Raw genomic sequence first — 27,963 nt, 5'->3', positions numbered from 1 at the left:
GATAAAATGGATGGCAAACCAAAGGAAGAGATATTTGCAGGAGTCACCAAAAGCTTCATCACAAGTGGGTCTTAAAAGGAAGGCAGCTAGGTGGGGGGCTTTAGGGAGGGAATTCCAGAGCATGGGATATAGTTGGCTGAAAAAATTCCTGCCAATGGTGGGGCATGCACAAGAGGTTAGAGTCAGGGATGATGAATTAGGAAGGAAGGGAGAGTTGCAGAGGTGGAGGTTGCGAGAATTGCATGCCAGGGTGGTATCTAAACAGAAGGATGAGCATTTTAAATTTTGAGATATTGAGATACTAGGAGCAGGTGGGGGGGGGGGGGGGGGGGGGAGGGAAGAGGAGGAAGAAGAAATGGGGGGGGGAAAGAGAGGAGGAAGAAGGGATGGGGGGGAAAAGAGAGGAGGAAGAAGGGATGGGGGGGAAAAGAGAGGAGGAAGAAGAGATGGGGGGGAAAAGAGAGGAGGAAGAAGAGATGGGGGGGAAAAGAGAGGAGGAAGAAGAGATGGGGGGGGGAAAGAGAGGAGGAGGAAGAGATGGGGGGGGGGGTAGAGAGGATGGGGGGGGGTAGAGAGGATGGGGGAGGGGGGGGGGTAGAGAGGATGGGGGGGGGGGTAGAGAGGATGGGGGGGGGTAGAGAGGATGGGGGGGGGTAGAGAGGATGGGGGGGGGGGTAGAGAGGATGGGGGGGGGTAGAGAGGATGGGGGGGGGGTAGAGAGGATGGGGGGGGGTAGAGAGGATGGGGGGGGGGGTAGAGAGGATGGGGGGGGGGGGGTAGAGAGGATGGGGGGGGGGGTAGAGAGGATGGGGGGGGGGGGGGTAGAGAGGATGGGGGGGGGGGGTAGAGAGGATGGGGGGGGGGGGGTAGAGAGGATGGGGGGGGGGGTAGAGAGGATGGGGGGGGGGTAGAGAGGATGGGGGGGGGGTAGAGAGGATGGGGGGGGGTAGAGAGGATGGGGGGGGGGTAGAGAGGATGGGGGGGGGGGGTAGAGAGGATGGGGGGGGGGTAGAGAGGATGGGGGGGGGGTAGAGAGGATGGGGGGGGGGTAGAGAGGATGGGGGGGGGGTAGAGAGGATGGGGGGGGGTAGAGAGGATGGGGGGGGGGTAGAGAGGATGGGGGGGGGGGTAGAGAGGATGGGGGGGGGTAGAGAGGATGGGGGGGGTAGAGAGGATGGGGGGGGGGTAGAGAGGATGGGGGGGGTAGAGAGGATGGGGGGGGGGTAGAGAGGATGGGGGGGGGTAGAGAGGATGGGGGGGGGGTAGAGAGGATGGGGGGGGGTAGAGAGGATGGGGGGGGGGTAGAGAGGATGGGGGGGGGGTAGAGAGGATGGGGGGGGGGTAGAGAGGATGGGGGGGGGTAGAGAGGATGGGGGGGGGGTAGAGAGGATGGGGGGGGGTAGAGAGGATGGGGGGGGGTAGAGAGGATGGGGGGGGGGTAGAGAGGATGGGGGGGGGGTAGAGAGGATGGGGGGGGGGTTAGAGAGGATGGGGGGGGGGTAGAGAGGATGGGGGGGGGGGTAGAGAGGATGGGGGGGGGGTAGAGAGGATGGGGGGGGGGTAGAGAGGATGGGGGGGGGGGTAGAGAGGATGGGGGGGGGTAGAGAGGATGGGGGGGGGGGTAGAGAGGATGGGGGGGGGGTAGAGAGGATGGGGGGGGGGTAGAGAGGATGGGGGGGGGGGTTAGAGAGGATGGGGGGGGGTAGAGAGGATGGGGGGGGGTAGAGAGGATGGGGGGGGGGTAGAGAGGATGGGGGGGGGGTAGAGAGGATGGGGGGGGGGGTAGAGAGGATGGGGGGGGGTCGAGAGGATGGGGGGGGGTCGAGAGGATGGGGGGGGGGTAGAGAGGATGGGGGGGGGGTAGAGAGGATGGGGGGGGGTAGAGAGGATGGGGGGGGGGGTAGAGAGGATGGGGGGGGGTAGAGAGGATGGGGGGGGGTAGAGAGGATGGGGGGGGGTAGAGAGGATGGGGGGGGGGGGGTAGAGAGGATGGGGGGGGGGTAGAGAGGATGGGGGGGGGGTAGAGAGGATGGGGGGGGGGGTAGAGAGGATGGGGGGGGGGGTAGAGAGGATGGGGGGGGGTAGAGAGGATGGGGGGGGGTAGAGAGGATGGGGGGGGGGTAGAGAGGATGGGGGGGGGGTAGAGAGGATGGGGGGGGGTAGTGAGGATGGGGGGGGGTAGAGAGGATGGGGGGGGGTAGAGAGGATGGGGGGGGGTAGAGAGGATGGGGGGGGGGGTAGAGAGGATGGGGGGGGGGTAGAGAGGATGGGGGGGGGGTAGAGAGGATGGGGGGGGGGTTAGAGAGGATGGGGGGGGGGTAGAGAGGATGGGGGGGGGTAGAGAGGATGGGGGGGGGTTAGTGAGGATGGGGGGGGGGGTTGAGAGGATGGGGGGGGGGGTAGAGAGGATGGGGGGGGGGTATGAGAGGATGGGGGGGGGGTAGAGTGGATGGGGGGGGGGTAGAGTGGATGGGGGGGGGGTAGTGAGGATGGGGGGGGGGGTTGAGTGGATGGGGGGGGGTGTGAGTGGATGGGGGGGGGGTAGGTGAGAGGATGGGGGGGGGTGGTAGAGAGGATGGGGGGGGGTAGAGAGGATGGGGGGGGGTAGAGAGGATGGGGGGGGGTAGAGAGGATGGGGGGGGGTAGAGAGGATGGGGGGGGTAGAGAGGATGGGGGGGGGTAGAGTGGATGGGGGGGGGTAGAGAGGATGGGGGGGGGGTAGAGAGGATGGGGGGGGGTAGAGAGGATGGGGGGGGGTAGAGAGGATGGGGGGGGGGTAGAGAGGATGGGGGGGGGGGTAGAGAGGATGGGGGGGGGTAGAGAGGATGGGGAGGAAGAGAGGATGGGGAGGAAGAGAGGATGGGGAGGAAGAGAGGATGGGGAGGAAGAGAGGATGGGGAGGAAGAGAGGATGGGGAGGAAGAGAGGATGGGGAGGAAGAGAGGATGGGGAGGAAGAGAGGATGGGGAGGAAGAGAGGATGGGGAGGAAGAGAGGATGGGGAGGAAGAGAGGATGGGGAGGAAGAGAGGATGGGGGGGGGAGAGAATGGGGGGGGGAGAGGATGGGGGGGAAGAGGAGATGGGGAGGAAGAGGAGATGGGGAGGAAGAGGAGATGGGGAGGAAGAGGAGATGGGGAGGAAGAGGAGATGGGGAGGAAGAGGAGATGGGGAGGAAGAGGAGATGGGGAGGAAGAGGAGATGGGGAGGAAGAGGAGATGGGGAGGAAGAGGAGATGGGGAGGAAGAGGAGATGGGGAGGAAGAGGAGATGGGGAGGAAGAGGAGATGGGGAGGAAGAGGAGATGGGAGGAAGAGGAGATGGGGAGGAAGAGGAGATGGGGAGGAAGAGGAGATGGGGAGGAAGAGGAGATGGGGAGGAAGAGGAGATGGGGAGGAAGAGGAGATGGGGAGGAAGAGGAGATGGGGAGGAAGAGGAGATGGGGAGGAAGAGGAGATGGGGAGGAAGAGGAGATGGGGAGGAAGAGGAGATGGGGAGGAAGAGGAGATGGGGAGGAAGAGGAGATGGGGAGGAAGAGGAGATGGGGAGGAAGAGGAGATGGGGAGGAAGAGGAGATGGGGAGGAAGAGGAGATGGGGAGGAAGAGGAGGAGAGGAGATGGGGAGGAAGAGGAGGAAGAGGAGATGGGGAGGAAGAGGAGGAAGAGGAGATGGGGAGGAAGAGGAGGAAGAGGAGATGGGGAGGAAGAGGAGGAAGAGGAGATGGGGGGAGAAGAGAGGAGGAAGAGGAGATGGGGGAGAAGAGAGGAGGAAGAGGAGATGGGGGAGAAGAGAGGAGGAAGAGGAGATGGGGGAGAAGAGAGGAGGAAGAGGAGATGGGGGAGAAGAGAGGAGGAAGAGGAGATGGGGGAGAAGAGAGGAGGAAGAGGAGATGGGGAGAAGAGAGGAGGAAGAGGAGATGGGGGGGAAGAGAGGATGGGGGGGGAAGAGAGGAGGAAGAGGAGATGGGGGGGGGGGAAGAGAGGACGAAGAAGAGATGGGGGGGGAAGAGAGGACGAAGAAGAGATGGGGGGGAAGAGAGGTGGAAGAAGAGATGGGGGGGGAAGAGAGGAGGAAGAAGAGATGGGGGGGGAAGAGAGGAGGAAGAAGAGATGGGGGGAAGAGAGGAGGAAGAAGAGATGGGGGGGAAGAGAGGAGGAAGAAGAGATGGGGGGGAAAGAGAGGAGGAAGAGGAGATGGGGGGGAAAGAGAGGAGGAAGAAGAGATGGGGGGGAAAGAGAGGAGGAAGAAGAGATGGGGGGGAAAGAGAGGAGGAAGAAGAGATGGGGGGGGAAAGAGGAGGAAGAAGAGATGGGGGGTAAAGAGAGGAGGAAGAAGAGATGAGGGGGGAAAGAGAGGAGGAAGAAGAGATGGGGGGGGAAGAGAGGAGGAAGAAGAGATGGGGGGGGAAAGAGAGGAGGAAGATGAGATGGGGGAAAGAGAGGAGGAAGATGAGATGGGGGGAGAAGAGAGGAGGAAGAGGAGATGGGAGGAGAAGAGAGGAGGAAGAGGAGATGGGGGGAGAAGAGAGGAGGAAGAGGAGATGGGGGGAGAAGAGAGGAGGAAGAGGAGATGGGGGGGAGAAGAGAGGAGGAAGAGGAGATGGGGGGAGAAGGGAGGAGGAAGAGGAGATGGGGGGAGAAGGGAGGAGGAAGAGGAGATGGGGGGGGAAGAGAGGAGGAAGAGGAGATGGGGGGGAAGAGAGGATGGGGGGGGGAAGAGAGGAGGAAGAGGAGATGGGGGGGGAAGAGAGGAGGAAGAAGAGATGGGGGGAAGAGAGGAGGAAGAAGAGATGGGGGTGAGAGAGGAGGAAGAAGAGATGGGGGGGGAAGAGAGGTGGAAGAAGAGATGGGGGGGAGGAAGAGAGGAGGAAGAAGAGATGGGGGGGAAAGTGAGGAGGAAGAAGAGATGGGGGGGGAAAGAGAGGAGGAAGAAGAGATGGGGGGGAAAGAGAGGAGGAAGAAGAGATGGGGGGGGAAAGAGAGGAGGAAGAAGAGATGGGGGGAAAGAGAGGAGGAAGAAGAGATGGGGGGAAGAGAGGAGGAAGATGAGATGGGGGGAAAGAGAGGAGGAAGATGAGATGGGGGGAAAGAGAGGAGGAAGATGAGATGGGGGGAAAGAGAGGAGGAAGATGAGATGGGGGGAAAGAGAGGGAAGAAGAAAGGATGAAGAGGAGATGGGGGGAAAGCAAGAGACAGGGGAGGAGAGAGGGGAGAGAGGAGAGATGGGCCTGAGAGTGGTGCAGAGAAAAAGGGAGATAAAAGTGATGAGCTCGGGTCTGGAGCAGCAACTAAAACGCGCATGCGAAAGAACAGAGGGAATGTGTGTGACGTCAGGGTGGCAGAGATTGAGTGAGATATCGTGATACATCTGAAGGGTCCATCATAGTCTGCATGATGTCATGAAGGGCTAGCCTCAATACTCTTCAGGGTCATGACTACCTGGCCCAGTGCTTAATAGAATAGACTTGATACATGACTGGGAGAGTATCTCAACGAACTCTTCTTCGAGATATTGTTGCTGGAATCAGTATGCATGAACAGAAAACACATTAATCCAGACCCAAAAATGACCCACAAGATAAGCCATCAGGATTTAGCTGCCTTTCTGCAGAGAAACCCTCAAGAACAAATTTGCAAAAAAAATGCAAGGAACATATTCAGGTATAAATATTTAATATGCAAAGTATATTCTTCCTTTAGAATACCAAAACAATAAATAGCTTGAGGAAGCTGCTTTACATAGTACTAATTATTGTATTACCACACAACACCTACTGGATTGATGCCTGAAGTGTTAGTTTGTATTGTGCCACTAGTAGGGTTTGTGGAGACGCCTCGTTCATTCAAATTGTTCAGTACCTCTTGAAGAGTGGAAATCATTTCTGTAATAAAAATACAAGAGTGCAGTCAGTCTCGAACTCATGTTCACTGGCCAATTCAAAATCATTGTTAACAATATATAACCATACTTCTGAGTTCTAAAACCTAATCGAACTAATATTTCGATAAGACAGCACAGTTAGTGTTAGGCTATTTCGAATACCAGTGCATGACTTTTGTTTGAATTATCTTTTGCAGGGTAGACTTACACTTCATTTATCATTGAATGTAATCATGTTATCACAGAGAGTAAATTAACCTAACATTTCAGCTCTTAACTGCAAATGCACATCTTTTAACAGAACGCTGCCTGTTGACAACACCAATTACGTACTTATTTTAACTTTTGCCCTTCGGGAGGCAAGCAAAATCCATAAGTTATAGGGAGTCATGAGATAAAGGAAATCTAGAATGTGCTTAATTTGTTTTTACACAGTTCCATTGGATGGATTAAAAAAAAAAACAGGATCCAAGCCAAGCTTGCAACCAAATCAGAGCTGCAGGTTGCTTGGTCTAGTCTTAAAAGGATTAAAATGATTACGGCCAAGAGCAGTAGATTGGAACTGTCCCAAATAAATTTTCATACATCTCCATGCATCTTAATTATTTATTATTTACGTAGAATATAAATGATGCTGTTTTGATGCTCATTTTTTTTGCAGCTTCGAAGTTAACTAGGGATGAGCAATAAATACAGCTTCCCAGTGTTGCCTATATCCAGAAAACAAAGTTCAAAGGAATTTTATGAGTAAAATGATCACTGTGGTCTGATTCTTTGCATCACACAAATGTGAGCAAAGGAAAGATTTGAATTAGACAAAATGTACTGGACAAGAACAAGTTACCTCTTTCTGAACAACAATTCTATCTCACCAGATATTGCATCACCAACAGCTGTCACATGTTGATGCAAACTCGAGACATACTACCTGATTACTGCAGCACTATTCGTAGCAGTCAACGTAACTGTTGCTACCAATTTTTTTTAAATTACCTACTGGGTCCTTCCAGTCACCAGGAGAGCAATTGTGACATTACTTAAATCAACAATATCCAACTGCACTGGCAAGGTCACAAGAGACTGCTACTAAAGAAGCAATATATATTTATTTCACTAGGTCAGCATAGGTTTCAGAATGATTTGATGCAATTGCTGCTTTGCCATGAATGTTCGGACTAATCGATTGAACCTATACTGAAATGTAACTGCGATCGTATTTCCCTTGTTTACACTGCTCAAGGCACTACTCAGTGAAAGGCCACGTTATTAATACCAATCATAAAATCATTCATCCTTAGTTTCACATATCTTAACTGCTCTATACACATGATCATAATTCCAATGCATGGTAGAAACTGTCACTCCAACCAATCAACAATGAAAGTGATGATTTTCACCACTTTTATATCATCGTTTTGATTTGGATATACCTTACTGGGGAAAGGATTAGAGATGAATTTAGCCTATTTGTTCCAGCTTTCATGTAGGCAAGTCCCTTAGCCAATCCACAGGCTGACAACAGTATCAACACTGGGGTTGAGGATTAAATATCCAACTTCAGTTGAGATGTTAAGTTGTGTAAATATTTCATCCTTTTTTTTCCCCCCAGATTTTAATGCAGAAAACATTTTTTGAGCCTTCCCTGCTCTGTTGATTTTGATGACTGAGATTAAGTAGAATATTTAGAATAGTATTCCTCTAGGGCCTTCACTTGGAAAACTCAAAATGGTCTTTCGAGATGATTTTCTGCAGTTTTGATTTTAGTGGTTTTAAACCCCATTTTTGCTAGCAGAAAAAGTAATTATATGCATCAAACCTAAAAAAAATTAACAGTTCTAAACCTTACCATTTCATCCAAGACAACAGTAAATCTTAGATCATTTGTTTAGTTTTCATCTCTGTTTTAATGGTTTCAGTTCCTCTATGTTACTTTAAAAGCCATCTGCTGGGAAACTAAAAGGGTCACGCTTAGAGCGGTTTTCTGCAGTAATTATTTTACTTTTAAATGAGAATTTGACCTAATTAAATTTCAGTTTATAGTTAAACACTGAGCATTGTAATCAGTTGTGATGCTGAGTAGATCTATAGGTATGCTCGGAACAGAGTTTCCGGGCTAAGTGCTCTGTTCCCCAATTTCCCAACTCTGAAAATTCAGCCAAACTGTGTTGTGAGACTGGAGAGTAGCTGATGTAACACCCTCTTTCAAGAAGGGAAGGAAGGAAGGACAAACCAGGTAATTATAGACCAATCTGGGCACATTCTTAAAATCCATAATTCAGGGCTTGACAGGGTAGATGCAAGGAGGATGTTTCCCCAGGCTGGGGAGTCTAGAACCAGGGGTCACAGTCTCAGAATAAGAGGTAGGCCATTTAGGACTGAGATGAGGAGAAATTTCTTTACTCCGAGGGTGGTGAATCTTTGGAATTCTCTACCCCAGAGGGCTGTGGAGGCTCAGTCATTGAGTACATGCAAATCAGAGATCGACAGATTTCTAGATATTAAAGGCATCAAGGGCTATGAGGATGGTGCAGGAAAATGGCGTTGAGCTGGAAGATCAGCCATGATCTTGTTGAATGGCGGAGCAGGCTCAAGGGGCCGGATGGCCTACCCCGTTCCTATTTCTTATGTTCTTATGTTCCTATAATTAGAGATAAAAATAGGGTACATTTAAAAATGCATAGGTTAATCAAGGTTAGCCAGTTAAAGGCAAGTCATGCTTGGCAAGTTCAAGAGTTTTTGAAGATGTAACTAATTGAATAGATCAAAGCAATGCAGTAGAAGTAGTGTGTATCGATTTTTAGAAGGCATTTGATAGGATGTCTCAAGGCTTGTTAGAAAAATGCAGGTGTGCAGCAGGGATAAAAAGTTGGTTCACAGACAGGAAACAGGATATATGTATATGAGTGTGTTATACATTATATATATATATATAGTCAAAATGATGCACTCAGGTCAGCGCTGGTTCATGTTTGTTCTCATATCTATGTACGCATAGACGATTTGGACTACAGTATAGGGAACATAATCTCAATTTGCTGGCTAGACAGAAGTAGGTTTAGTAAATAGTGAGAACTACAAAAGACTTCAGGAAGACAGGCAAATCACATGCAATTTAATGTGAATAAGTATGAGGTAACACACATTTTGGAAGAACAAGGAATTGGAATATAGGCTTAATGGAAAGACATTGGAGTGTTTTGATAAACAGAGGTTCAAATACATAATTCCTTGAAAGTGCAAGCGTAGGTAGAAAAAGCCAACAGCATTTTGGGTTTTACAAATAGGCCATAGTATACAAAAGTAAAGAAGTAATGATGAATTTGTACAAAACATTGATTAGGCCATAATTAAGACTACTGTGTATTTTTGGACACCCCATTATAGAAAGGACATTAAAGTCATAGGGAACATATAGTGTAGATTCACCAGGATAATCCCAGGGCTGGGAACATATAGTTATGAAGAGGGAAATGAAATACCATGACTTTTTCTACTGGAGTGCAGAAGGCTAAGAGGTGATCTAATTGAGGTTTTTAAAATTATGAAGAGCTTTGATAGTGAATGTGGAAAGATGATTTCCTCTGGTTGAGGAATCAGTGATGAGGGGGTCAACAATTTAAAATTTTTACACATACATAAGAGATTTAGGAGGGTTATTGGAGCATAGAGTGCTTTGCCACAGGGAGTGGTTGAGGCAGTGACCACTGCATCCTTTAAGGGAAAATTGGAATAAACATTTGAAGCAGAGGTAGATACAAGACTATGGGGAGAAAGCAATGAAGTGAGATTAAGTCTGGATTGCTCTAGGATAGAGTCAGCAAAGCCCAATGGACCGAATGGTTGGTCTTGTACTGCAAGCTCCCACAATTCCCTACATTATAATAGTGGCTACGCTTCAAAAAGTGCTTCATTGGCTGTAAAGCACATTGGGACATCCTGAGGTCATGAAAGGGGTTATATAAATGCAAGTTCTTTCTTTTTATGATTCAAGCTTCTTAGTTGACGATCCAACAACTGATAAACCAAATTTCACCTCACATATTTCACACTTGTGCGAGCACAAATAAAACCAGTATGTGCACTGAATGGAAAGGATTAAAAAAATGTAACCAACATTGAAGCCCATTAATGTCTTATATACCTCTACTAGGGTTTGTTGATAAACACAACAGAACAAAGCAACTAATCAATCCCAAAGGATTTTACTGATCGCACATAGCTGGAATACTCAGATTATTATTCTGCTAAATCAAGTCAGTCCATTGAAATATGATGCAAGAAATCAGTTCCTATTATAGCAGATGTCTTGTATGTAGCTTGCACTGTCCTAATAATCAGAATTGGAAAAGAAAACAAACAAAATGCCAGTTATTATTTAACAGTAGGAGAGGTTATGATTATACAAGGATATTAGCTGTGAAAATTCAAATATAACTTTGGAATTTAAGTTCAGAAATATTGGCTTCTGTGGTGGATTTAGTGCCAAAATAGCACCAGAACTGTACTTCTATTGATCAGTGCAAGCCCTTACAGAATTATTCCAATTTTCCTCAGCGCACTTTTATTGCAGGGAGAGAATTCCCTTGGGCTCATCGCAATCTTTTGCCATAATGTCAGCCCATGAGAAATGGCATAAGCAGTTGAAAACAGCTATTTACACCATTTCTCCAGAGGTCCCACCAAAGTTATGCCAGGGAGTCCCCCAGAAATTGTCCCCTTGTATGTTTATGGCAGATTCCTGGTAATATTGCCACCCTCTGTGGGAAGTGTGTTGGGAGGAGGAACATCCTGTGCTGCTACAGCAGCTAATAGGGTCAAGACAGCCATTCTGTATCTAACAATGTGTTGTCACTGCAATGTCTGACACTGTGCTTCTTCAGAGCACCAAGCCCACAAATTTAAAGATCCTTCAGTTGAGTGGGAATTGCCTATAATCTTTTAAAGATCGCAACTTTTTAGTCTGTGCAAGGAGGCGGTCTGAGCAGTAAGCGCCATCTCACCTCCATCGAGAAATCTGGGTTGCAATTCCATTAGAAACATCCAACAATCAAAAACGAGGAAGCACCACTTCAATCGCCCAAAGTTTGTGATGCAATTCATCAACCAGCATCTTAGAAGCTCCTGCAGCTGCAGGAAACTGAATGAAAGGGCATACAGAAGTAGACATTAAAGGGAGGCACAGTGGCTTTAAACAGTAGAAGGTGGTCAGACTTGTGTCAGTGGGTTAGTTTGGTCACTAACAGGATATGTGCAGAATGATGCGATGCAAATTGGGGGAATGCCTGATCGAAGGAGTAGCAGAATGATTCCCAAATTAAAGCCTGCAGGGGAGTTCACTGTAATCAAGTGACTTAATTGAGTTCGTTGTCAAGGGGACCATGAAGATGGGACTCATTTAGCAATGAGCTCGGATCTTAAATCAGTTTAAGGTCTCCTACAAAAGAATCAATTACATTAAAATGCCAGACTTGTTTCCCTATGGTGAAGGAGATTTTTTTTGGATTTTTAAAAAAAAACTTTGGCCTGTCAACAACTTGCATTTATATAGTGCCTATAACGTAGAAAAACACCCCAAACCACTTCACACAGGAGTAATCAAAAAATAGGCAGCAAGCCAAAGGAGGATATATTAGGAGTAACCAAAAGCGTAGGAACAAGAGTAGACCATTCAGCCTCTTGAGCATGTTCCGCCATTCAATTACATAAAGAAAGACTTACTTTTATTTAGCGCCCTTCATGATCTCAGAACATCCCAAAGCGCTTTACAGCCAATTAAGAACTTTTGAAGTTTATTCATTGCTATAATATAGGAATCATGGCTGATCTGTACCTCAACTCCGTTTCCCCATCTTTAATCTATATTCCTTGATACCTTTACCGAACAAAAATATCTCATTCTTGAGAATTTCAATCGACACAGTATCTACAACGTTCTGGGGGAAAAGAGTTCCAGATTTCCACTATCGTTGCTGTTAAATGTGCTTCCTGATTTCACTCCTGAAAGGCCTAGTTTCCTTGTTCTTGATTCCCTCACCAGAGGAAATAGTTTGTCCGTATCTACCCTATCAAATCCTCATCATCATTTCAAACACCTCAATTAGATCACCCCTCAACCTTCTAAACTCAAAAGGAATACAAGTCACATTTATGCAACTTGTTCTTATAATTTAACCCTTTATGCCTTGATATAATTCTGGTGCATCTGCGCTGTACCCACTCCAACGCCAATATATCCTTCCTGAGGCATGGTGCCCAAAACTAACACTGTATTCCAAGACACAATTCAACTGAAGGATAACTTCTTCCCCTTTGTATTCCAGCCCCCTTGAGATAAAGGCCAACTTTCGATTCGCCTTTTTGATTACTTTTTGTGCACTAGCTTTCAGTGCTTTGTTGTACCTGGACTACCAAATCCCTTTGCTTCACCACAGTTTCTAGTCTCTTGCCATTACGAAAATATTCTGATTTGTCTTTCTTGGATCCAAAGTGGATGACCTCACACCACCACACATTAAACCCCATCTGCCACAATTTTGCCCACTCACTTAATCTGTCTATGACCCTTTGTAACTTCCTGCTCCCACCTGCACAATTAGCTGTGCCTCCTAACTTAGCAAATCTGCATATACGTGGACAAGGAGGGGTGTTCAAAGGAGGAGAAGGAGGTGGAGAATCATAAGAGTTTAGGGTGGAAATTCCAGAGCATGGGGCTTAGGTGGCTGAAGACACAGCCGCTGATAGTGAGGGGGATGCACAACAGGTCAGAGTCAAAGCAATGGAAAATTTGGGGTGGAGGGGATGTAGGTGGAAGTTAGACAGAAGGAGGGGCAAGATTGATGGGCGAGTGTGCATTGTTGCAGGATACGATCCAGGCCATGAAGTTTTGGATCAGCTGATATTAATTGAGGATTGGAGGCCAGCCAGGAAGAGCTCGAAGAGCTTGGAATGGTCAACTCTGGTGGTGACAAAGGCATAAATGAGGGTTTCAATGGCAATAACGTTAGAAGAGTTACAATGAATCTTCCAGAGTGCAGTATAATCACAGTAAGCTAGCTGAGGGCATATTACCTGCTTAAGCCTCAGAAGTCAGAAATGTTTCATCTACATGCAAACAGGGTTGTGCCACCTGCCCACCTATCTTTCCATCATCAACCCCTTCTGCCACCCAATGCTGAGTACCATCCCCATAGGGTGTCATATTTGCCACTTCCCACCTGCGGACATTCCCTCGCATTATGCAGCCTAGACTACACGAGCCTCATTCAGAAGGAGACCTAGTCACTGCCAGCTGGAACACATAACTGTGACATAGTGAGATGGCAGAGACCATTTCGTTGGGAAGCAGAGGTGTTGGTGACAATGCATTATCCAGCAGGGGTGTCACAATGTCCATACTGCTAGAACATGCAACATAGACACTAATTATGCCAAAAGCACAACAAGGTGGTGCTGGGAAGGTCTTTTAATCCGAAGGATGCCAGACTTAACTTACCCATTGATAGTCATTATGTTTTTTCCAGCACTAAGTTGCTGATCTGGGAGTGACCACCGCACAGTCCTCATGGAGATGAAGTCCCGTCTTTGCACTGAGGACACCATCCAACATGTTGTGTGGCACTACCACCATGCTAAATGGGATAGATTCAGAACAGATCTAGCAGCTCAAAACTGGGCATCCATGAGGCACTGTGGGCCATCAGCAGCAGCAGAATTGTATTCCAGCACAATCTGTAACCTTATGGCCCAGCATATTCCTCACTCTACCATTACCAACAAGCCAGGGGATCAACCCTGGTTCAATGAAGAGTGTAGAAGAGCATGCCAGGAGCAGCACCAGGCGCACCTAAAAATGAGATGCCAACCTGGTGAAGCTACAACTCAGGACTACATGCATGCTAAACAGCGGAAGCAACATGCTATTGACAGAGCTAAGCGATTCCACAACCAACGGATCAGATCAAAGCTCTGCAGTCCTATCACATCCAGTCGTGAATGGTGGTAGACAATTAAACAACTAACGGGAGGAGGAGGCTCTGTAAGCATCCCCATCCTCAATGATGGCGGAGTCCAGCATGTGAGTGCAAAAGACAAGGCTGAAGCGTTTGCAACCATCTTCAGCCAGAAGTGCCGTGTGAATGATCCATCTCGGCCTCCTCCCGATAGCCCCACCATCACAGAAGCCAGTCTTCAGCCAATTCGATTCACTTCACATGATATCAAGAAACGGCTGAGTGCACTGGGTACAGCAAAGGCTATGGGCCCAGACAACATCCCAGCTGTGGTGCTGAAGACTTGTGCTCCAGAACTAGCCGCGCCTCAAGCCAAACCGCTCCAGTACACTGGCATCTACCTGACAATGTGGAAAATTGCCCAGGTATGTCCTGTCCACAAAAAGCAGGACAAATCCAATCCGGCCAATTACCGCCCAACAGCCTACTCTCAACCATCAAAGTGATGGAAGGTGTCGTTGACAGTGCTGTCAAGCGGCACTTACTCACCAATAACCTGCTCACTGATGCTCAGTCTAGGTTCCGCCAGGAACACTCGGCTCCAGACCTCATTACAGCCTTGGTCCAAACATGGACAAAAGAGCTGAATTCCAGAGGTGAGGTGAGAGTGACTGCCCTTGACATCAAGGCAGCATTTGACCAAGTGTGGCACCAAGGAGCCCTAGTAAAATTGAAGTCAATGGGAATCAGGGGGAAAACTCTCCAGTGGCTGGAGTCACACCTGATTGGCCTCCAACACACACTACCATCTTCCTTTGTGGAAGATGGTAGTTTGTTGGAGGCCAATCATCTCAGCCCCAGGACATTGCTGCAGCAGTTCCTCAGGGCAGTGTCCTAGGCACAACCACCTTCAGCTGCTTCATTAATGACCTTCCTTCCATCATAAGGTCAGAAATTGGGATGTTCGCTGATGATTGCACAGTGTTCAGTTCCATTCGCAACCCCTCTGATAATGTAACAGTCCGTGCCCACATGCAGCAAGACCTGGACAACATCCAGGCTTGGGCTGATAAGTGGCAAGTAATATTCGCACCAGGCAAATGACCATCTCCAACAAGAGAGAGTCTAACCACCTCCCCTTGACATTCAATAGCATTACCATCACCGAATCCCCCACCATCAACATCCTGGGGGTCACCATTGACCAGAAACTTAACTGGACCAGCCATATAAATACTGTGGCTACAAGAGGTCAGAGGCTGGGTATTCTGCAGCAAGTGATTCACCTCCTGACTCCCGAAAGCCTTTCCACCATCTGCAAGGCACAAGTCAGGAGTGTGATGGAATACTCTCCACTTGCCTGGATGAGTGCAGTTCCAACAACACTCAAGAAGCTCGACACCATCCAGGACAAAGCAGCCCGTTTGATTGGCACCCCATCCACCACACTAAACATTCACTCCCTTCACCACCGGCGCACTGTGGCTGCAGTGTGTACCATCCACCGGATGCACTGCAGCAACTCGCCAAGGCTTCCTCAACAGCACCTCCCAGACCCACGACCTCGACCACCTAGAAGGACAAGGGCAGCATGCACATGGGAGCAACACCACCTGCACGTTCCCCTCCAAGTCACACACCATCCAGACTTGGAAATATATCGCCGTTCCTTCATCGTTGCTGGGTGAATATCCTGGAACTCCCTACCTAACAGCACTGTGGGAGAACCTTCACCACACGGACTGCAGCGGTTCAGAAAGCGGCTCACCACCACCTTCTCAAGGGCAATTAAGGATGGGCAATAAATGCTGGCCTCACCAGCGATGCCCACATCCCATGAACGAATAAAAAAAAATTAAGGTTAAGGGCTAGTCTTTTCACTTCTAACAGTATCAAGAATACATTACTGCTTGTTTTTGCCAGATCACTGAGAGTGGGCCTTTTTAAAACTATGCCCCAGACAGATTCTGGATACTTGCATAATTCACAAACTCCTAAATTTGGCAGAATCTCCAACAAAAATTACCTCGGTTGCTTTTGGGTTTGGTAGCATTATCAAAGTCACAGATTCGTTCCCAGTTGTCACGCACTGTCTCAGGTGTCATTTGTTGATTCTTTTGTCTTACAATAGCACCCAATGTCCGCTCCCAACGCACTAATGAAAAAGACACAATAAAGCATAATCAAGTTTTTGACTCAAAACAAGTATGATGCAAATTGTTTCCAAGACTGACAATCGTACTGAAACAGAAAAATTATTTGAACTTCTGTTCAACTTTTTCAAAATTCTAAAGATTATTTACTCAGAGGTATGTTTTTATTTCTAGACATCTCAGTAGCAGTATTTTAACAAACAATTGGCACTACTTAAAAAAGCCTCCCAATATAAAATTATTAAATTGAAATTCTAAATAAGCTGAGCCTTCAAGTCTAGTATTGATCTAATATAGCTACGTGTTTTATATTGAACATTTCATATAAACGTGTTTTAACTGAATTGAGTTTTAATTAAGTTTTGTGAAGAAATAAATAAATCCTCTGAAAACATCAATGCTCAAAATTAAAGGGATTTAGCTCGTGGCAAGGCTGCATAAATTATTCCTCGCATTATTCCTTACAAAAGAGTCAATTCTTCCACTCCCCCTCCCTTTAGTTATAGGGTCAACTTGGCTCAGTTGGTTGCATTCTTGCCTCAGAATCAACAGATTATAGCTTCAAGCCCCACTCTGACTTCAGCACATAATCTAGGCTAACATTTCAGTGTAGTATTGAGGGAGTGCTGCATTGTCAGAGGTGATGTTAAACCAAGGTCCAATCTGCCTGTTCTGGTGATTCAGTTGGATGTAAAAGGATCTCATAACAGTACTCAAAGAGCAACAGGATATCTGGTGTCCTTGCCAACATTTATCCCACCAATGGCATCAAAGTGGCCATTCATCGCATTTGCTGTTTGTAGGACTATGCTCAATACAAATTGGATGCCATATTTGCTTACATAACAGTAACTACATTTCAAAAGTAATTCATTCGATGTGAAATGCTTTGGAACGTCCTAGGGTCATGATATAAATGTACTTCCTTTCTTTGTTACTCTAAACATTGATTTTAAAAATGTGCACTTCTTTCATAGCTGCAAATTGGGACCTATGGAAACTGGGGCATGAAGTCAGCACCCAGTCTGAAGCTTCCACACCCCTTATCCTCCTCTCCTTCCAACTCTGCTTGCTATAATCAGTGGAGAGTCTCGGTGTCTGAGACACACTTGTGCACAAAGACTGAAAAACGCTTAGGGCTGCTTTCCTTTCTTCAAAAACACAATTATCATTCAAATGTAAACAGTTGTAAGAAAACACATCTAATGCCTTTTCAAGAGTCAAATGAAGATAACATCTGTACATCTTAAAAGATTGTCAACTCAAGAACCACAGACCAAAAAAGCATAGAAGTGGAATTTCATTACTCAGGGGACTAATATAACTATAAATGCACCTAGATTCTACTACAAATAATGAAGGTGGTAAGAAATCACAATTGGAATAAGACAGAACTCAAACAGAGAGCTGACAATGAACTTCAAACTGCAGAACAAATGAAACCTCAAACCTTCAAGATTACCATTTTAAATCCAAGCACTTTCTTGCTGATGAGTATACATACAATGGAATGGACACAGAGACATCATCAATACTGCAGGACAAATTACTAGCTACACAGGCATTGTGCCAGACATCATCCTATTTCATTACAGAAAGCTTATTAACCATGGCATAGGCATATGCTAATCTGCCAAATCCATTAACACATCCTGCCAACCATAGATAAACATCACTCCACTGATAATCTAGTGTTTTTTCACCTATTTCTATTGGCAGTTGCCACACTTACCAATGTATCACAAACTGTGGTTCACCAAAATAAAAATTACCACCAGGTCATAGACCAATTTTTGACAGTGAACATTTTTTGGTGAATCGGTTAAAGTTGAATTAGTATTAAGTATAATATCCAAGAAAATCAGTTGTCAAAATGTCTGCACATTACTAACTGGCTGGCAAGATGCCTGGCTGCTTGTGGGCAGGGAGACTGCAAAGAGCTGGCAAGATGCCTGCTGGTTTACAAGCTGCTCATGATAAGGTGACACGATTGGCGCACTGCCTGTGTCAGGCAGTAGTAACGGGTTTTGCAGTGCTGACAACGATCACATCTTAGCTGGAATGAAGTTCATCAGAAGCAGTACAGATAAGTAGGTTCTATGAACATTTGAGATTAAAATGCACTCCAGGTACACATTAAGCTTGTCTGATCAACACACGGACTGCAGCGGTTCAAGGCGGCGGCTCACCACCACCTTCTCAAGGGCAATTAGGGATGGGCAATAAATGCTGGCCTTGCCAGCAACGCCCACATCCCATGAACTAATAAAAAAAAAATTATTTTATGGGAGAGCACTGAATGAACAAAAAAGAGAAACATTCCACATAAACCTCAAAGAAATGCAGTATCACTTCAAAAGGAAAAGTCATCGGTGATGGCCCTTCCTAATGAAGTTAAGTATCTACGATTACTAAAAATGCCAAAGTAATACATTTCTTTTCAGGATTTTTGGACTTTACAGTAGCCCCCTTAGCACACTTCGGCACTGGACCAAGTGCCGAAGTGTGCTAAGGGGGCTACTGTAAAGTCCAAAAATCCTGAAAAGAAATGTATTACTTTGGCATTTTTAGTAATCGTAGATACTTAACTTCATTAGGAAGGGCCATCACCGATGACTTTTCCTTTGCCTAGCACGTTCATGGGATGTGGGCGTCATTGGCAAGGCCAGCATTTATTGCACATCCCTAAATGCCCTTGAGAATTGTGTTGAGCTGCCTTCTTCAACCGCTGCAGTCAGTGTGGTGAAGATTCTCCCAGTGCTGTTAGGTAGGGAATTCCAGGATTTTGACCCAGTGACAATGTCGGGATGGTGTGTGGCTTGGAGGGGAACATGCAGGTGGTGTTATTCCCATGTGCCTGCGACCCTTGTCCTTCTAGATGGTAGAGGTCGCAGGTTTGGGAGGTGCTATCGAAGAAGCCTTGGCGAGTTGCTGCAGTGCATCCTGTAGATGGTACACACTGCAGCCATAGTGCACCGGTGGTGAAGGGAGTGAATGTTTAGGGTGGTGGACGGGGTGCCAATCAAACGGGCTGCTTTGTCCTGGATGGTGTCGAGCTTGAGTGTTGTTGGAGCTGCACTCATCCAGGCAAGGGTATAGTATTCAATCACACTCCTGGCTTGTGCCTTGCAGATGGTGGAAAGGCTTTGGGGAGTCAGGAGGTGAGTCACTCGCCACAGAATGCCCAGCCTCTGACCTGCTCTTGTAGCCACAGTATTTATATGGCTGGCCCAGTTAAGTTTCAGGTCAATGGTGACCCATTTGGAGATGGTAATGCCGTTGAATGTCAAGGGGAGGTGGTTAGACTCTCTCTTGTTGGAGATGGTCATTGCCTAGCACTTGTCTGGCACGAATGTTACTTGCCACTTATCAGCCCAAGCCTGGATGTTGTCCAGGTCTTACTGCATGCAGGCATGGACTGCTTCATTATCTATGGGGTTGCGAATGGAACTGAACATTGTGCAGTCATCAGCTAACATCCCCATTTCTGACCTTATGATGGAAGGAAGGTCATTGATGAAGCAGCTGAAGATGGTTGGGCCTAGGACACCGCCCTGATTACCCAAATCTTATGACCGTACTATTTTGAGCCCCAAAAATATCTACTTTTCGAGTCCATGAACAGCTATCAGCAAAATTGAAAAACTGATTGCAAAACTTGTTACAGTCTGAGAAGTGCGGGGAAGGTGGGGGGAAAGATTGGGGAGAAATAAAACACTATCCTTATGTAGTACTGTAATCTTGACAGACATAATATTTCAATTCTGAAAGCCAGGTCTTGAAAGCTATGGATATTGTATAACACTACCTCTTCTATTCGAAGAATTCCTTCTTTGAAATAAAATATACAGGCTCTAGTAGTGCCATAACAAAAATGCAATAAAATAGTTTCGTTTAAAATCCTTATTTTAAATCAGAGGTCCTGGTATCAGGGAAAGATGAGGCACATAAACCAGATTTTTTTTTTAAAGCAGCTCCTGCAAGTAAAAAAAACTCGTGGATTGTTTAGACAGGGTCTAGACCTCAAATAAGGACAGTTTCAGTGATGTGAACTTTAGCTGATTTTTAATGGTCTTCACACTTTACTTGTTAGTGTGTAATAAAACAAACGTCTTATCCCTGCTTGTACATTTAGATTGCTCCAATACCAGACCAAAAGTTCATATGTACTGAAAACATATTACAATGCGAATAAAATAGGTAACATATCAACCCTATTCTACAAATAGATATGGGCTGATCAAAAAATAGCTGCATAAGCAGTCTTAGATTATATGTCATTTCTTTTATAACAAATGATAAAATATCTTGCATTCTATAAAAATCTAATTTTCACATATTTTCTGCCTTCAGCTTCTAATCCCAAACTAAGCTCTCCAACTCAGTTAAATCCGTGGTGAGGTTCGTGCTATTCTGGTCTTCGTAAATTTTTGTTTAGTGATCACACCAGCAAGTGAGTAATAACATGCCCAATATTGAGAGAATAGTAATTTACTATCAAGCACAAGTTAGCTCTTCTTCCCCATCCATTTAAAATGTTCACCCTTCTCAAGGCACTTCATCAGAAAATATTACATATTAGCACAATCCTGCTTTTAATGCTGACTTCACAAAATAGTCTGAAAATACAATTGCATTTATTGCATGCCTTACCTACTATTTTAGATAAATCATATAACGAGTAACATTTAACATGTAAAATGGATGCTATAAGGTGCTCATATTGCAAAACTCTTGACATACAGCACCACCAAGAGGTAACTTCAATGCAATTGTAAATTTCTCTCACACACACACACACACACACACACACACGATTCCAATTTAGCACACTTTACTCAACAGATAATATCTGTAGATCTTGAGCTACGCAACGTGTATTGTAACACCAACGTGCAAAGCCAGAAAGTGGAGGAACACAAATTTAGCAACCCCCTTCTTAGCCACACCAGACATAAAGGAGGGGGGGATGCAGGGAAGGAAGATCAGATAGTGTCTCCCTTGGACAGATGTCACACACCTCCTAAAGGCCAGTCAAGTACATTATTGTTGGTAGCCAGCTGCCCATCCACCTTAACCTCAGACTCTGGTCTCTGCTGTAATTAATACTCATCATAAGGTTTAAAATAATGACTGAGAAAGACGTAAGACTGAACAAAGTAATAGACTGGGGGGGAAAAAAAGCTAATTTTTGAGGGGATGAGAATGGAACTAGGGAAGGTAAACTGGGAAAAAAATTGATAGACTAAGAGATAGCGGAGTTTGACCAACCTTATTGAATTCTTTGAAGTAGTAACAGAGAGTAGACAAGGGTAATGCAGTCACTAATAAATCGAATAGGGCATTAAGGAGAAACTTCTTTTCCTGGAGAGAGTGACAAAATCGTGGAACTTGCTACCACAAGGAGTAGTTGAGGCAAATAAGAACATAAAAAATAGGAGCAGGAGTAGGCCAATCGGCCCCTCGAGCCTGCTCCGCCATTCAATAAGATCATGGCTGATCTGATCCTAACCTCAAATTTAAATTCATGTCCAATTTCCTGCCCGCTCCACGTAACCCCTAATTCCCTTTACTTCTAGGAAACTGTCGATTTCTGTTTTAAATTTATTCAATGATGTAGCTTCCACAGCTTCCTGGGGCAGCAAATTCCACAGACCTACTACCCTCTGAGTGAAGAAGTTTCTCCTCATCTCAGTTTTGAAAGAGCAGCCCCTTATTCTAAGATTATGCCCCCTAGTTCTAGTTTCACCCATCCTTGGGAACATCCTTACCGCATCCACCCGATCAAGCCCCTTCACAATCTTATATGTTTCAATAAGATCGCCTCTCATTCTTCTGAACTCCAATGAGTAGAGTCCCAATCTACTCAACCTCTCCTCATATATCTGCCCCCTCATCCCCGGGATTAACCGAGTGAACCTTCTTTGTACTGCCTCGAGAGCAAGTATGTCTTTTCTTATGTATGGAAATAGCATAGATACATTTAAGAGGAAGCTAGATAAACGCATGAGGGAGAAAGTAATAGAAGGATATATTGATAGGTTAGATGAAGAGGGGTGGGAGGAGGCTTGCGTGGAGCACAAACACCGGCACAGACCTGTTGGGCCGAATGGCCTGTTTGTGCTGCACATTCTATGTAATTAGCAGTCATACGGACACACGGCCCAAAGGAGCACAAAGAAAAAACAACTAGAAAAAGTAGCCCTTAGTTGAAGAGTAACATACCCTCAATAGATGAATATCAGTACCCATAAAGAAAAGAAACCTTTACTGACCTTGAACATTTTTATGGATGCTGATATCTTAATGTTTAATAATTTCAAGAAAGCATTAAAAGGTTGCAATTATTCAGAGATCAGTGCTAACAGAGACATATTCATGGTTTTACTTTTCTGTATTCTCATTTCCCAGTGACAGCATTTAGAGCTGTGAAGGTTTAGATGTGCAAAATACAAGTTAGTCAACAGATGATAACTGCAGTGAATTTAAACTAAGAAAAGCACCAGGAGCAGCATGGGAAGTTAGTCCCACCTCAGCAAGGATTGTCAATCTTAGTAACAAACATAATTACATTGGAGCAAATGCCAAAGTTATTTTTGAAAAGGAGGGGAAGGATAGCACTACAGTACAGATGTAATAAATAGAGAAACAATGGTGAAGTTTGACAGCTTAAAGAAAATACTGGAAAGAATCATTAGCCTGTTAACTCCTTCAAAAATCAACACATGTAAAATGTTGCATTTGAAACTCTTGTCACATGCTGAAATGCAGGAGCAAGACTTTCCATCATAATTTATAAGAGTTGCACTCTTATACTTTATTTTTTTTGCAATCTTTTACTATGGCAACAGCTGTTCAATTGTTGAAAATATTTTATATACATGTGTAAACAAATTAAAAGCACTACAATTTAAACAATTAGTTTACTATCAGAATCTAACAGCAAAGATTAAATGGCCAGTTACATACAAAAAATTTAGGCGCAAGAATAAGCATAGGAACAAAAAAATATTAGGATCAAACAAGCCCATCTCGAGATCAAGCCCATCCAGCCACCATCTCCTGCAATCCAGTCTCCTCTTGCAAAAACTTTCAATTGTCTCAAAATCCTCCTGGTACATCTTTGTCGTGAAAGGTGCTATATAAATTCAAGTCATTGGTGGCTTTGTTGCTTATATTGTCTGCTGGTATAATATTTAGACTAGCAACTCATTCCACAACCCTAATGCCCTTTGGGTGGAACATTTCCATTCTTGCTCTTAACTTCCAAATTTTTAAACCTGTACCCACTTGTATTTAAACCCCTTACCGTGGTGAAAATTTACATTTTTTAAAAATTGTTTTTAGTGTGCTTCGCTATTTTTTAACATTCTCCCATGGTCATGATCCACAACCTCTTAATGCAATCTCTGCGAAATAAGAATCGAGAAAACTAAACCCTCAAATATGTCTCTATTACCACTGAACTCTGAGCAATTGAAATATTTTAATGTTTGCCAGAAATTATTAAGCATTATTAAGACATGTGCTCTGCTGGACACAACCTCCCCTCCTCCTCAAGCATAACCAAACACCAATGCCCCAGCTTGCTCAACCTTTATGCTCTCCTCAACCCAAGAAAAATGAATAAAATGTGTGGTTGGAATTAGGAATACAGACTAACACACAAAGGAAAAATGGCACAGAAAAAGACAGAGGTGGAGACACAAAAAGGTATGACAGGCATGCACACAGTACAGGAGATATAATGAAAAGAAAGGAGACAGAGGGAAGGAAAGTTTGACAGAGTCAGACAGATGTAGACACCAAGAGAAAGGGACTCCGAAACAGAGAGACAGATAGACAAAGAGGAATACAGAAAAAGTGGAAGACACGGTCAGAGAAAAAAAAAAGTGGGAGGCAAACAAATATAGTTCCATGAAAAAAGACATAAATTGCAATTGCACTTTTGTTTGTAAGCAATACCACAGGAAATCAACAAGAATGATAAAGTAATGGTACCATTAAACAAGGATGCTGGTTCCAGAATCGGAATTTTAAGAAGCAGACGAGGATTTTAAAATTTAACACATAAACCTTTCGCTATTTGTTTACAATTCTTTTACATATCCATATTTTCTATGATATATTTTGAAGACTTTTCTTTATTAAAAACATTATACAAAACATTTATGCAAAGGACTCCAGTAGCATATAGCACTGGAAGAGTTAACATGCAGTAAAGCTTCTAGTCACCAAATCAAATTACCACTTAACTGTCCCCGTTAATAACAATGGATAATAGATCCTGCTTTTTAGCAAAGATTTAATATCAATGTGTACAAATAGTCTAACACGAGAACAGTACAACATAATAAAAGCCATCTCTCTAAATTAAAAACACACTAAAAAGGGAACTCTAATATTAAAAGAAATGAAACTACTGCTACAGCTACTTTGAGAAATGGTACTACAGATTAAATTGAAATCATGAAAAAAGTCCTAACTTGGCCTTTTTTATTCTTTCTTTGATCTTTCTAATTTGTAAATCATCTTTCACTTTTAATTCCTAGTAGAAATTAGTGTTGTGGTTTGCATAAATAAATAAACTGCATATTACCTAGTTACAGCAAGAAAAATGTTACATAACTTTTTGGTATAAGGCAGCACTTACATTTACCAATCCAGCCAGCCCCCACCTAAATGAAAGGAATAAACAGAAATACAAAATTCAGCTATTTCCCATTACATTCCAGGGCAAAAAATAAATAAATCAAAATCTGATGTCAATTGAGATGAACATCTTACCTCAAATAAGCTGCCATTCTCTTGGCAACTTTCATGACACAACCAAACCACCAAGGGAGCCACAAACTCAGGTTTCAAAGCATCCAAAAATTCTAGAATGAAGGAGACTACATATTAAATCTACTTACACATGCAACTGAAAAAGTTGTTTTATTGAACCTCAAGACACAAGATCAATACCAATCATTTGGAAAGTCTCCAATATAAACTATTTTTAATCTATGAAAGAGATTAGTAAAAGGGGAGCACTTTACAAGCCACTAGAATAATATTCCAAGGACAGTATTAGTGAAGCACAGTCCTTACAAAGGATGAAATATAAAAGAGTATTGTTGTATCCTTACATTACCTACCTTGAGGCAGAACAGTCTGGGTCATTCTGGAATCAGCTGTTGGTGCAATAGTGTTACAATGGATGTTATATTTTTGACCTTCAATAGCTAGTGTATTGGAAAGACCCAGTAGTCCAAGTTTTGCAGCACTGTAATTTGCTTGTCCAAAATTACCATATAGTCCTGAAGAAGATGCAGTCATAATAATTCTGGAAAAAAAAGACATTTATTTTATCGTTTCAGATTGTGAGGTTTCGTAGCAGGGGATGAACAATGTCTACAATTAATCAAAATATAAGAGCAGCCAACAAGTCTTAGAAAGACTAATATTTTCTTTTACCTGCCATACTTTTGATTCCTCATGTGGTTCCATGCTGCTCTTGTAACTTTGAACGAGCCCCTCAAATGAACTCTGTGAATTAAATCTTAAGAAAAATATATATTATATACACACATACGCTTTCAAATGGCCAGCTCAGTAAAAAAACATGCAATAAATTACACACATAGCCAAAATAGCAGAATTCAAGTCAAAGGAACTTATAATCAAATTGTATAGGGCTCTGGTCAGAGAAGAGTTACGAAGTTGATCCCTTATATCAGGAGTCTTCAAAAAGACTGGAGTTCTTGGTCTTTTCAGCCAAGAAAGGAAGCACCCGAGAGATGATCTTATAGAGGAATACAGGATAGTTAAGGGAATGGAGAAGATAAATCCAAACTATTACTTTAAATTGAATTGTGGGAGTAAGTCAAGGGAACATAAGTTCAAATTAGTAAAAGTTAATTTTAGGACCAGTAACAAAGTTCTTCTTTACGCAGAGTGATTTACACTTGGACATCCAAATAGAGTAGTCGGCGTGAAAATTCTAGAACCAAGCAAGAAATAATAAGATGCAGCAATGATGGGGGGGGGGGGGGGGGGGGGGTGTCGGACCTTTCTGGGTGGATGAATTAACATAGGATGAATGACCTTCCACATTTAAGTATCTTGTGAAAGCTTATTTGTGTTTTTTAAGCTTACGCCCTGAACAAAATTAAAAATTGAAGCCAAAATTCTAAGCCAATAAATAATAGCCTTTATTTCTAAACAATTCGATGTAGCCAACTAGCCCTACATTAGTATAATAATACATGTCACATATGCTTAACCAGATACAATAATAATTTCAAGTTCATACACCTGTCTTATAAAGTATGATCGAGTTAACATGTAGTGAAAGATGAATAGTTTATATGCAGATCCCAAAATAACAAATGATCCACATGACAATTGCATGGCCATGTAACAAATTCAGATCTCAGTCAGACTAATTGAATAGCCATGATGCTGATGCAGAGCACAATTAATCTACACATTTAACTCAAAATACAGCTCTCAGCTCTGCAGATGCTCACCCCAATCCCAGTCACTTGTTCTTGCAAAGGAACAGTCTCTTAAAATCCTGAAAACATCAAGATAATTGTCTTAAAAGCAATGATACACACTCATTTGGGATTGGTAGCAGTAGAATATTGCAAAGCGATCAACTATCTACAAAAAATTACATTGATAAAATTTACTAAACAACTAAAAATGTTAAAGAAAACCAGTAGTCTCTTAAAGAATTAGGGTATATTAAATATCCTTTAAAAGAGGTAAATGTTGTACTGTATAACAAACTGTACTCACCCAGCATTGTTAACAACAACATCTGGAAAAAAGAAAAAACACTTAGTCTGGTTTAAAAAGGTTGACCACAATAATGTGAGAGGCTATATGTTAAAAACAACCAATAATCAATACCTGAATTTTATATTAATACTTTAGAAACAAGTTTTTAAAAAATCAAAATGAAGCACTATCCAAGATTACTGGGTTTTAATAACAAGGACCCAGACTCAAACCATGCCTCAGCAATAACCCAATAAATGATGCAGATTTGGAAAAGAATGGAGCAATTTGATTGGCTTGCAGAGCTTCTAAAAAATTAATACAAAAAAAATCTAAATCCTTTTGTCCACCACTTTTTCCCCCTCAGCAACTAGAATTTCTAATGTCGAAAATATGGCTTTAAACTTATTAAAAGCATGAAAAATTACATGAAAATTCCACAATAACATGATTAAACTTTTGTGGATTTGAGCAGCTTCACTATTGCTTCTACAGGAAGGTTGCAGCATCTCACAAAAGCCTGGACTTGATGTTAATATTTTGACCTAAAGCTTTCATTCTCAGCTTCAGGGAGATGCCTCACTCCGAGAGGGTGTGGTAAGCACAATTTCCTATTGCGCATCAGTCGGATTTCCTCACTGCAAGTGAAATGCCATTAAAATTACTTTTTTCCACTTAATTCCAAACTGCATTGGAGAACAAATTTTCTATTATTTTCCCTAGGTAACGGTTACATTAACTATCCACTGCTGAGCGAGAGGGAGAGAGCGCGAGAGAGCTTGGCGAGAGCCGCGCCTCGAGCCAAGCTGTTCCAGTACAGCTACAACACTGGCATCTACCTGACAATGTAGAAAATTGCCCAGGTATGTCCTGTCCACAAAAAGCAGGACAAATCCAATCCAGCCAATTACTGCCCCATCAGCCTACTCTCAATCATCAGCAAAGTGATGGAAGGTGTCATCGACAGTACTATCAAGCGGCACTTACTCACCAATAACCTGCTCACCAATGCTCAGTTTGGGTTCCGCCAGGACCACTCAGCTTCAGACCTCATTACACCTTGGTCCAAACATGGACAAAAGAGCTGAATTCCAGAGGTGAGGTGAGAGTGACTGCCCTTGACATCAAGGCAGCATTTGACCGAGTATGGCACCAAGGAGCCCTAGTAAAATTGAAGTTAATGGGAATCAGGGGGAAAACTCTCCAGTGGCTGGA

At 44.2% G+C, this 27,963-nt stretch overlaps 1 protein-coding gene across 2 annotated transcripts in view; it reads right to left on the bottom strand.

Annotated features, from left to right (window-relative positions):
* Nucleotides 1-27,963, bottom strand: part of hsd17b4 (hydroxysteroid (17-beta) dehydrogenase 4) — a 116,729-nt gene that overhangs the window by 64,407 nt on the left and 24,359 nt on the right. For both annotated transcript variants that reach the window (XR_010962688.1, XM_067983011.1), the window contains exons 5-12: nucleotides 26,767-26,788; nucleotides 26,493-26,539; nucleotides 25,438-25,522; nucleotides 25,119-25,306; nucleotides 24,766-24,857; nucleotides 24,632-24,656; nucleotides 15,852-15,980; nucleotides 5,771-5,877 (exon numbers count right to left, since the gene is read on the bottom strand). Coding sequence is in view for 1 of the 2 variants with exons in the window: in XM_067983011.1 (XP_067839112.1) it covers nucleotides 5,771-5,877; nucleotides 15,852-15,980; nucleotides 24,632-24,656; nucleotides 24,766-24,857; nucleotides 25,119-25,306; nucleotides 25,438-25,522; nucleotides 26,493-26,539; nucleotides 26,767-26,788 (695 nt within the window). In the remaining variant the exon portion in view is untranslated. The remainder of the gene's footprint in view (nucleotides 1-5,770; nucleotides 5,878-15,851; nucleotides 15,981-24,631; nucleotides 24,657-24,765; nucleotides 24,858-25,118; nucleotides 25,307-25,437; nucleotides 25,523-26,492; nucleotides 26,540-26,766; nucleotides 26,789-27,963) is intronic.

The sequence above is a fragment of the Heptranchias perlo genome, chromosome 4, assembly GCF_035084215.1.
Source record: "Heptranchias perlo isolate sHepPer1 chromosome 4, sHepPer1.hap1, whole genome shotgun sequence".
In the NCBI taxonomy this organism is placed as follows: domain Eukaryota; kingdom Metazoa; phylum Chordata; class Chondrichthyes; order Hexanchiformes; family Hexanchidae; genus Heptranchias; species Heptranchias perlo.
Note: the sequence above shows the minus strand (reverse complement) of the source record. Positions and strands in the feature narration are given on the sequence as shown.